This window comes from Chrysochloris asiatica, unplaced genomic scaffold, assembly GCF_000296735.1.
Source record: "Chrysochloris asiatica unplaced genomic scaffold, ChrAsi1.0 scaffold00039, whole genome shotgun sequence".
Taxonomy (NCBI): Eukaryota; Metazoa; Chordata; class Mammalia; order Afrosoricida; family Chrysochloridae; genus Chrysochloris; species Chrysochloris asiatica.
Window position 1 is genome coordinate 10107966 of NW_006408557.1, and position 12180 is coordinate 10120145.

The following is a 12180-nucleotide window of genomic DNA, read 5'->3' on the forward strand; positions in this document are numbered from 1 at the left end:
CCACCCCCCCAGCTTCCAGCACACAGCCCCTCTCCCTCCCTGAGTCCAGTGTCCCCAGCTGCTCCATCTGTCCACATCATCGTTTCTGTCTCCATCCCTGGCGTCACTGCCTCTCTGGGTAGGGTCCCGCTCTCCATTCTTCTCACTAGATGGTCACAGGGACCTCCGCTCCAAGGCTGCAAAATCAATCACTCCCCTCCTCTTGTCAAAAACCATCTACCTCTATATTCCCTACCCTCACAGTCAGTCCTGATGGCAGTTATTCACTGTTGTACCAAAAGAGTCTTATCCCCATTTCCTTTTGCCAGCCTGATCCCAACGGATTGGAAATCATTCAGTGGTGATCCTCCCTTCCCTCACCCTGTCTGAAACTAGGTTCCCTCTTGAAAGCTTGTAAGCCTGTCACTTCTTGCCTTTATCGCCCCCACCCCCCCGCCATTTTTCGTACCCAATGTCTGTGTTGCCCATCCCTGTCAACCCTGTGTACCGAGGGGGTGGGAGTGATCCTCGCTGTAAAGATTTGTTCCCTTTTTTGAGCAACTACACCCATAAGTATAGGTAAAGTTCATCAAATTGTAGCAGGTTACCCTCCCCCTCCACTTTCTTTTTCTAGTCAAGTTCTGATCATCCAGCCATCAAAGCCAGGTCAAATGGGTACTATCTACAAGTATGGGTATTCTTGTGTATCTCCCCTCACTTCATATTAGCTGGATGCTTCACTCTCCACTATAGTCCTCTGGCCATGTCATTGCCTCTGGGCCCAGGAGTCCCCATCCAGGTCTCCCCCCAGGTTCACAGGGGTCTATTGAATGTGGTCGGGCTCAGCTCACAATTTCATTGCTGTTTTTTCCCACTCTTCCCTTATCAGTGACCAGTGTAGTCACCAGCCAGACCACATGCCTGCTCATGTATTCCCCTTGAGTCTCAGTCTTGGAAGGGGGTTTGCTCTGAGGGATCCCGACCACTTGCCTTGATGGCTCCCGAACAAACAGCTTACTTGTTCTTGTAGTAATCAGTCAGACTGCTGTTATTGTTTTGGATTTTTCCTGCCGGTCTTTCATGCAGTATCTTCTGTTCTTCTAGCCACTCCAGGCTGGTCTACTCATCCTTTCCAGTGGAAATTTCCTACCTCAGATGGTTCTGGATGGGGTTCTGGATTCTACCTGTGGTCTTCTGCAATGTAAAGGCTCCACAGGAAGCCTCTTTTACTGGGCAACTTCTAGCCCCCTTTAAGGTATTCCAATCAGTTGTAGGCTGAAGACGGACTTACAAGCTTTCTGTAGTGATGATTCTCGCTATTCCTTTTCCCCACCTCAAGTGTCTATTTTGCAATAGTAGGCAAGGGAAACCAAGATTCAAAAGACAGCCAAGCATCTTAAGACTATTCCCCTCTGTTATGCCTTCAAACCATGCCTCAATCCCTGTATCCCCGATCCCTGTTGTTCCAAGATTGTGCATACATCATCATTTACCTCTGTCCCACTTAGCCCATGCGTACCTGCCTAACTGTTCTCCCATCAGCCTTGTTCTTCCATTTCCCTCCCACTTCTTGTGTATTGCCTCCCTCCACGCCCTCTCCCAAGCTATCCTGTGTCTATTCCTTACCCTGTGCTCTATCTTCCCTTTCCTCCCTCCCCTCCTCTCGTCCCATACATCCTGGTTATCAGAAAATATTTATATAATTTTTTCCCCTTTTAATGTGGGTTCTTTTTCTTACTCTTTTACAGTAATAGTCCTATGCAGTATTTCACCTCTTGTGACTAATTTCACTCAGCATAATGTTCTCAAGGTTCATCCACGGTATGCGGTGGCTTGCAGCTTCCTTGTTGTTCTTCAACGTAGCATAGTATTCCACTGTGTGTATGTACCACAGTTTGTTTATCTATTCTTCAATTGATGGGTATTTAGGCTGTCTCCATCTTTTTACTATTGTAAATAGTGCTTCTATGAACATTGGTGTGCATATATCTACTCGTGTTATTATGGCTTGTGTTTCTTGTGGGTAAATACCAAGTAGAGGAATTGCTGGATCATAAGGTATTTCTATTTCCAACCTTCTGAGGAAGCGCCATATTGCTTTCCAGAGAGGTTGGACCATTTTGCAGTCCCACCAACAATGCTGCAGTGTCCCAGTCTCTCCGCATACTCGCCAGCACTTATTGTCCTCTACTTTTTTGATCTTTGCTGTTATTTCTGGTGTGAGATGATCTCTCATTGTTGTTTTGATTTGCATCTCTCTGATGGCTAGTGATAGTGAACATTTCTTCATACGTTTGTTGGCTGCCTGGATCTCTTCCTTGGTGAAGTGCCTGTTCATGTCCTGGGCCCATTTTTAAATTGGGTTATTTGTCTTTTTCTTGTAGAGGTGTTATGGTTTCCTATATATTTTAGAAACGAATCCCTTATCTGATGTGTCATTGCAAAAAAAATTTTTCCTGTTCTGTGATTTCCCTTTTTACTCTTTTGGTGAAGTCTTTTGATGCACTTAAATTCTGAAGTTTTAGTATGGCCCAATCATCTATTTTGTTTACTTTTATTTGTGTAATTTTCAAAATGTTTGGTAGTCTGTGTATTCCCTGTATTAGAACCCTGACATTTGTCCCTATTTTTTCATTTATGACTTTCATAATTTTGAGATTCACATTTAGGTCTTTAATCCCTGCTGAGTTGGTGTTTGTATAGGGCGCAAGGTAAAGGTCTTGTTTCAGTCGTTTGTATATTGCTTTCTAGTTCAGTCAGCACCATCTGTTAAAAAGACTATCTCCTCCCCATGTAACCTACCCAAGTACTTTGTCAAAAATCAGTTGGCTGTATGTGGATGGGTTAATTTCTGGATTCTCGATTCTGTTCCACTGATCAATGTTTCTTTCATTGCACCAGTACCAGGCTGTTTCGACCACTGTAGCCACGTAGTAGATTTTGAAATCAGGGAGTGAGAGGCTTCCAACCTTGTTCTTGTTTTTGAGCAGTGCTTTGCTTATCCTGGGTCTCCTTCCGTTCCATATAAAGTTTGTAATGGTCTTTTCCATCTTTTTGAAGAACGTTGCTGGAATCTGGATTGGAATTGCATTATATGTGTATATTGCTGTGGATAGTATTGACATTTTCATGATGTTGAGTCTTCCTATCCAGGAACATGATAGTTTCTTCCACTTTTGTAAGTCTCTTTTGGTTTCTTGTAGCAGGTTTTCTAATTCTCTTTGTATAGGTCCTGTGTTTCTGGGGTTTCATTTATTCCTAAATATTTCATCCTTTGGGCAGCTTTATAAATGTTATTTCTTTCCTGAAGTCTTTTTCAGCACTGTCATTCTTGCTATAGAGGAATCCAACTGATTTTTGTATGTTGATCTTCTACCCTACCACTTTGCCGAATCTTCCAGTAATGTCTAGTAGCTTTTTACTGAGTCTTTGGGATATTCTATGTACAGGATAATATCGTCTGCAAATAGAGTTTTATTTCCTCTTTGCTTGTTTGATTGCCTTTAATTTCCCTAACTTGCCATATAGCTCTGGCTCATCCTTCCAAAACAGTATTGAAAAGGAGTGGTGACACAGGGCATCCTTGTCTGGTTCCCGTTCGCTGAGGAAAGGCTTTCAGTTTCTCTCCATTGAGAGTGATGTAGGATGTTGGTTTTGTCTATATACTCTTGATTATGTTGAAGAATTTCCCTTCAATTCCTACTTTGTTGAGTGTTTCTATCAGGAATGGATGTTGGATTTTTTCAAATGCCTTTTCTGTATCAATCGATATGATCATGTGGTTCTTTTCCTTTTTTTATTTATGTGGTGGATTACATTGATTGTTTTTCTAATGTTGAACCATCCTTGCATCCCTTTTATGAAACTCACTTGGTCATGATATAGTTTTTTTTTTTTTTTAACGCCAATGCTGGTTTGATAGTTAAACTCTGTGATTTTTTTTTTGCTGTGTTGCTGGATTCTGTTGGCTAGGATTTTGTTGAGAATTTTTACGTCTATGTTCATGAGGGATATTGGTCTGTAGTGTTCTTTCTTAGTGATATCCTTCCCTGGTTTTTGTATGAGGATTATGCTTGTTTGATAAAAAGTATTAGAAAGTTTTCCATTCTCTTCTATATTCTGGGATAATTTGAGTAGAATTGGTGACAGCTCTTCCCTGGATGTTTGATAGAACTCACCAGTGAAGCCGTCTGGGCCTGGACTTCTTTTGGTTGGGAGTTTTTTGATGACCTGATCAATTTATTCTTTTGTTATGGTTCAAGTTTTCTACTTCTCTCTATGTAAGTTTTGATAGGTCGTGTTTTTCTAAAAATGCATCCATCTCTTCTAAGTTTTTGAATTTTTTGGAGTACAACTCTTCATAGTATTCTGTCATTATCCTTTTGATTTCATTTGGTTCCATTGTGACATCACCCGTGTGGTTTCTAATGCGAGTTATTTGTGTCTTCTCCCTCTTTTCTTTGGTTAGGTTTGCCAATGGTTTGTCAATTTTATTAATCCTTTCAAAGAACCAGCTTCTTATCCTGTTGATTCTTTCTATAGTTTTTTTTTTTTTGTTTTCCATCTCATTGATTTCTGCTCTTATGTTTATTATTTCTTTTCTTTTGGTGACTGTAGGTTCCCTCTGTCGGTCAGTTTCTAGTTGTTGGAGATGCTATGTTAAATGTATTAATTTTGGTTCTTTCTTCTTTTTGGATGTGTGCATTTAGCACAATAAATTGTCCTCTCAGCACCGCTTTCACAGTGTCCCAAAGATTTTGATATGTTGTGTTTTCATTCTCATTTGATTGTAGGATCTTTGTGAATTCACATTTAATTTCTTCTTTTACCCAGTTGCTTTTCAGCAGAGTGTTATTCAGTTTCCATTTATTTGGGGAAAATTTTGCTCTAGGTATGAAAGAAATGAAATCAAGCATGTTGCTGAACATTTTAAATGCTTTTAAAGTGTAACTTTGTATTGTTGTTGTTAGGTGCTGTCAAGTTGATTCTGACTCATATCAACCCTATGCACAATAAAATGAAACACTAACCAATCCTGTGCCATCATCACAATCATTCCTGCTGCCATTGTGTCATTTCATTTCCTTGGGGGGAACAAATTGAAGATGTCAAAGACTTCATTTTGCTTGAATCCATAAGCAACACTTATGGAAGTAGCAGTCATGAAAACAAATTTTTGTTGCATTAGGAAAATTTGCTGCACAAGATCTCTTTAAAGTGTTCAAGAGCAAAGATATCAGTTTGAAGTATTTTAAATTTGAAATGAACAAATCATTGATTTTGCATAATTCTATCATGCAATGTCCAGCAACATTTCTATCACCAAGGCCATGTTTTCCAACTACTGATCCTTCCTCTTTCTTCCCAACCTTTGTATTCCATTCACCAGTAATGATCAATACATCTAGATTGCATGTTTGATCAATTTCAAATTGAAGAAGTTGGTAGAATTCTTCTATTTCATCCTTACTGGCTTTAGTGGTTGGTGCATAAATTTGAATAATAGTGATATTAACTGGTCTTCCTTGTAGGGGCATGAATATTATCCTATCACAGACAGCGTTGTACCTTATGACTGATTTGGATATGTTATTTTTGTTGTTGTTCTCTCTGTTTTTGTTTTAGTGTTTATGAATGCAAAATTTGGGTAACATGTCCTCCAACTTAAAATTTGGTTCACAAAAATATATACAGGTTCCTCCTATAACAAAAATAAATTAATCTTTACAGTTACAAAAACAAAATTTTGACATAGGCCTGAGTGAGCTTGGAAAAACAAGTTAGGATGTGTTTCAACATATGGAGGAACATTCTAGAATCCATCTAGAAACATTTGGCAGAATAAATGACCTGGTGCTACTGGTGGTGTTGTGCCTTAGGAAGTGAGAGAGGGTGCATGAAAAGGAGCTAGAGACTCACAACAGCCAGAGTATCACGCACTCAAAATTAACCACAACCCAATACAGAGTATTTAATAGTAGAACCATTTTAACAGTGTGAGTCTAGGTCCGGAAATCTGTTGTAAGCTTAAAACAAGTACCTCAGTAGGAAGAATATTCGACGTTTATAAGACTTTGAACATAAGAAAACATCATTCACAGATAATGTCTTGTGTACAAGTACGTTCATTTCCAGGACACTGAGGAAAACCATAGAACGAACACACAAAGTAAAAATCTAAGCTGCTTAACCTTCCACCATTCTCTTGAATATTAAACCCAGGCCACCTTTGGCCACTTGCCGGGGTGTTTTTATTCTCATTGTAAATACTTGCTCCTTGGGACACCAGCAGTTTTGCTTCTTCCACTCTCTCCTCATCACCAGTTAAGTGTAGAGGAGTGTTACCCCCAGTGTCTTGGGTATTTTTGTGGATGCTTTGTAGTACAGAAGGATATGAATCATCTTCAAGGTGCCCTTGGCTACTGCCCAGTGCATTGCTGTTGCCTCAAAATGGTCCTTAGCATCTGGATTAGCCCCACCTGCTAGCAACATGACAGCAATGCCTGTTTTTGGAAGCTACATAGTACAGGGGAGTACAGCCACTCTGATTGACAGCATTCACTTGAGCACCTTTTCCCAGAATGGCTTTTACAGTCTCATCCCAGCCAGCAGAAGCAACAATATGAAGAGGAGTCCAACCTGCATCATCTTTATCATTCACTGGCACTCCAAGCTGTAACAAGAATTCAACTATTTCTGTGTGTCCTGCTGAGCATGCCCAATGCAACACAGTTCTGTTGTCCTGGATTGTTTTAGTAGCCAAGAATTTATCAGCCAGGATCCTTTCCTTCAACTTCTCCATCTTCTCACTGTGGGCCAGGTTGCAGACCATTAGGTTAGACACACACCCCTCCATTTCGCTTTCCTCAGCTTCTCCCAAGGTATGTTTATTTTTTTTTTACCATTCCTCTTCAATTTGTCATTCCCGGCATAGTAAGCTATGTGGTTGTCAGATTCACAATGGCCAATACCAGTCCATTTCAGCTCTCTAATGCCTAAGATATTGGTGTTTTTGCATTCCATTTCATTTTTTATAACTTCCAATTCTCCCAGGTTCATACTTCATACATTCCATGTTCCGATTTTCAGTGGATGTTTACAGCTGTTTCACTTCATTTTGAGTTGTGCCCCATCAGCAAATGAAGGTCCCGTGGGCTTTTCTCCCATGGGTTTTACTCCATTCATGTCATCACTGTCAACTCTACTTAGAGGAGGCAGCTCTTCCCCAGTCTCATTTTGAGTGCCTTCCAACATGAGGGGCTCATTTTCTGGCACTATATCTGACAGTGTTTCAATGCTCTTCATAAGGTTTTCAGTGACTAAATATTCGGAAGTAGTTCATCACTCCTTCTTCCTAGTCTGTCTTCATCTGGAAGCTCATCTGAAACCTGTCCACCATGTGTGACCCTGCTGGTATTTAAAATACCGGTGGCATAGCTTTCAGAATCACAGCAACTCACAAGCCACCATAGTACACAAACTGACAGAGGAGTGATGGTTGATTCTCGTAGGATCTTCTTTATTCATTGTCCAGCTTTCACATGCGTATGAGGTAATTAAAAATACCTCAAACTGATATCTTCTCTTGAACACTATAAAGAGTCTTGTGTGGCAAATTTTCCTAATGCAACAAAAACTTGTTTTTGTGACTGCTACTTCCATGAGTGTTGATTATGGATCCAAGCAAAATGAAGTCTTTGACATCTTCAGTTTGTTCTCCATTTATCATGATGCTATTTATTAATCCAGTTGTGAGGATTTTTTTGGTTGTTTAAATTGAGGTGTAGTGTATCCTGAAGGTTGTAGTCTTTGATTTTCATCAGTAGTATTTTACGTCTTCTTTTATTTCAGCAAGCAAAGTTGTATCATCTACATATTGCAGGTTGTTAATGAGTCTTACTGTAATCTTGATGCCACGTTCTTCTTCATATAATCCAGTTTCTCCGTGTTATCAGTGAATTTTACTTCTTTTGGAATTTTTTTCCAGGTTTTTAGAGGTGTATTATTTACTTTAATCAAATCTCAATGCTATATAAAAATACTCTATATAGTACTATTTAATATAAGTATAATATATTACAATTCTTTACTTTGGTGAAGAATACAGATTTATTTACTTTAACCTAAAAATTAGTTTCCTTTCATTTCTCAGATCCATTAATATAAGATTAGCTACTGTCTTGGATACTCCTGGTGTTGAAAACCTCGTTAGTACCCTCATGCTGAGTAACAACATATTGGACGATTTAAACCAATATAATACATCTCACGGAGACCCTGTAAGTACCTGCTGGGACAAAACTAGTGTCCTTTCCTGATGAATGTCACCGTGTGACCCTGGGAGTCTCATCCCCAAAGCTCCCTTGCACTTCAATTGTACAATCACATGGTAGGACTTAGTGGAGGTGGGGTTAGAAGACGGATGTAAGGATACAAAAATGAGGAAACTGAGGTTTAAGGAATTGAGGCTATCTTCCTCATAGGTGGTGCCGCGAGGAGTCTGATTGTTGTTATTAGGTACGATTGAGTCAGTTCTGACTCATAGAGACTCTGTATTGGGTTTCTGAGGAACCACTAGTGAACTTGAACCTCCAAACTTGTTGTTCAAACTGATCTTGCAGTCCAGCACATTAACCCACAGTGCTGCACCAGGACTCCATTTTGCTGTTGTTAAGTTCTGTTGAGTTGATTACAACTCATAATGAATTACAACTCATATAGGGTTTCCGAAGAGCAGGACTCCATTGGTGGTGGTGGTGGTGGTAGGTTATGTGCCATGGAGTCGGTTCCAAGTGACCCTGCATAGGGTTTTCGAGGCTGCAAATCTATATGGATGCTTCACCATTTTCCCTTGGAACGGCTGGTAGTTTCGAACTGCTCACCTTGAGGTTAGCAGCCCAACTCATAACCACTACATTACCAGAGCTCCTTAGGATTCAATTAGATACCCTAAATTACTTTCAGGAGGATGGGAAATTTGGGCCTGATCCAGACAAGCGTTCAAAAACAAGATAAACCGTAGTCATGGGATAGATAAATATGACAGTCTTTAGGGAAGGGTAGTTCAGGAATCCATGATACCTGGTACCTACCCCAACAACACTGGGTATCAGAATTAGCACAGAATGTGATGACTCAACAAGGTGATGAGTCTGGTCAGACCTTCTTGGTGAGGAGGCTGTGTCTACCAGGATGAGATGGGTAGGGAAAGATACTGTATGGCAAATGTTGGCTTCCCTTTCAAAGATAGCAATGCATGTGCTATGGCAAAAGTCAGGCTAGCTGCGGTCCTTTTGTTAACAGTGCTTTAAGGACCATGCCAGTTAATTTAACCAGACACAGAGCAGTGCATGTGGTTAGCAAACCGTTTCATTATTTTTGCTAAATTTTATTTTGAAAAAAATAAAAATAAAAATTGAAGTCTTAACTAGTAAATATCTAGTAAATATTTTGAAAGAGTTCTTATTTTAAATATACTGTGTAACCAGCACCTGTTTCAAGAAACAGACTAATACCAGAGCCTGCCAGAAGCCCCCTCATGCTCCCATTTAGCCTCTTTCCTTGGGTTAATACCACCTTGCTGTCTAAGATAATAGGTTATACCTATTTTTGAACATTATATAAATGGAATTATACAGTATGTTCTCTTATATCAGGCTTTTTTTTTGTTAACAGTATGCTTGTGAGATTCATTCATGTTGTGGCATAAAGTACCCCATGGCTTGGATATACCACAATTCATTGTTTCACTTTATTAACAGGTGTTTGGGTCATTCCTAGTTGTTTCTTTAATAAATCTTTTAGTTAATTTTTGTAAGTCATCAGGAAAGAGTCATTGAAAACCTACCCAAATTTCAACAATGTTTATGAAGTTATCAAATCAAAATAACATTTCCCCCCCAGCAAATCTTTATTGTTTTGATTTGCCTTTACCTCTTTGTTCCTTCATTTTTTGCTGCTTCTTTCCTATATCTTCAAGCAGTATGATTTTGGGGTCTTAAAATGTGGTCTACCAATCCTTGGGGGTTTCCAAGACATGAATTGCCAGGGGGTCTATGAGATGATAAAAAATTTGTAATAATAATAATTACTTTCCTTTACACTGCATCGATACTTACACTGATGGTTCAAAAGCAGCATGGGTAATATTTCTGGAGGCTTAGTGTAAATCAAGGCAGAGGTTCAAAAAGTCAAAGTAGGCAGCACATTCTTCACTACCATACACTTCACAATACTAAGAAAGAAAATTCACAATAAAATATCACTGCACACCTCTCAAAATGTCTAAGTTAAAAATAGTGACACCATCAGACTATGGCAAGATTGCAGAGAAATGGGGTACCTCATACATTGCTGATGGAGATGTAGAATGGTACAGTCACTCCAGAAAACATTCTGACTTTTAAAAAGACTAAGCATACAAATACTATATGACTTAGAATTGTGTTCCTTGGCATATATCCAGAGAAATGAAAATGTGTACACTAATGTTCATAGAAATTTACTTAATAGCTCCAAACTAGAATCAGCCCACATTTCCTTCAGTGGGAGAATCATTAAACTGGTACATCCACAGTTTGTTTAATGAATAATGGAATACTACTTTATGATAGAAAGGAATGAACTATTGATACATGCAGCAACTTAGATAAATCTTCAGGGAATTAAGCTGAGTGGGCGGGAAAAATCTATTCCCTAATAGTTACATACTGTATGATTCCATTTGTATAGCATTTAAAAATGTTAGCATTTTAGAAATGAAAAAGAGATTACTCATTGCCAAGAGTTACAGAAGGGGTGAGGAGGCATGAGATAGTGGGCGTATGAAAGAGCAACACAGTGGTGACTCATCGTGTCACCCTCCCTCCACCCCCCATCCCCATGGGCATTCTCCCCTCCAGACCATATAGAACACTTAGAAATATTTATTACCAATTTTAATCACAGAATGAATAATATGTGATAAATATAATTATAAATTGCTTAAATATAATATTTAAGTTATATGAATACTAAGCAAAATTGTTTGGTAAAATCTTTCTACATTGAATTACAACCTTATTTGTTAGTGGAAACCTTTTTTTATTTTTCTCCTTCTTTTCCTTCAATTAGTACTTCCTTCTCTAAAAAGTTATTGATACAGGTTCACATTCACAACTGTTACTTATCACAAAGAGTCCTGGTATAGTGTGGCAGGATAATGCACTCGGCCAAAAGGTTGGTTTGAACCACAAGATCCGCGGGTCAAACTCACTAGCTGCTTCTCAGAAACACTATCAATCAGAACACGCTCAATGGCACTTAACAACAATACTTAAAATAATATCATAGTTAAAACACCAAAATATTTGACAAATTCAACAGTTATAAATATACCAATTGCCTATGCTTGCTGTGAGTACAGAAGAAACTTATCTGCATCTGGACATCATTGTAACTGAGTAATAATGACAGTTCTGACTATAGTGCATTAAACTCATTCTCACTGAGCCGATTCAGACACATAGCAACCCTCTAGGTCACCGCTAATAGAGCTGCTTCTTAGGATTTCGTCTCAAGAGTGTAAATCTGGGGAGCAGACAACCGCACCTTTCTCCCACAGTGTGGCTGGTGGGGCTGAATTGTCAACCTTGAGATAAGCAGCCCAATATTTAACTCACTGTGCCCCCAGGCCTCCTTGGCCAGAGTTCATTGTTGTTGTTAAGTGCCATTGAGTCGATTCCCACCCATAGCAACCCTATTTAGGGTTTCCAAGGAGCAGCTGGTGAGCATGAACCACCAACCTTGCAGTTCAAATGACTTTGTAGCCTGACGCATTTGCCTACCTTGCCGCAGTTTTAGCCTTCTGGGCATATTGGTACATGTATGCTGGGCTTATGAGAAATGTTTTTTTGTTGTTGTTGTAACTAACTATAGGCATATTTTTTATAAAAATATTTTATAAAATTTCTACTGAAGCACTGCACCAAAAATGTTATAGGAAATCATTTAGGTGCCACCCCCTTCCGATGGTCTCATTTGGCATAGTCCACAGCTCCGGTAGCGTAGGGGTTACGAATCGGGCTGCGAACCTTAAGGCTAGCAGTTCGAAACTACCAGCTGCTCCGCGGGAGAAAGATGAGGCGTTCTGCTCCCGTAAAGATTTACAACCTTGGAAACCCTGTACAGGGTTCGCTATGGTTGGAACCAACTCGATGGCAC

The 12180-nt window shown here is 39.4% G+C and overlaps 1 protein-coding gene and 1 pseudogene across 1 annotated transcript in view; one reads left to right on the forward strand and one right to left on the reverse strand.

Annotated features, from left to right (window-relative positions):
• LOC102837054 (chromosome unknown open reading frame, human C20orf26) overlaps positions 1-12180 on the forward strand; it is a 529862-nt gene that overhangs the window by 228793 nt on the left and 288889 nt on the right. Inside the window, exon 13 of the mRNA XM_006860747.1 lies at positions 8132-8258. Within this exon, the coding sequence (XP_006860809.1) occupies positions 8132-8258 (127 nt within the window). The remainder of the gene's footprint in view (positions 1-8131; positions 8259-12180) is intronic.
• On the reverse strand, positions 6166-6835 carry LOC102813909 (annotated as a pseudogene).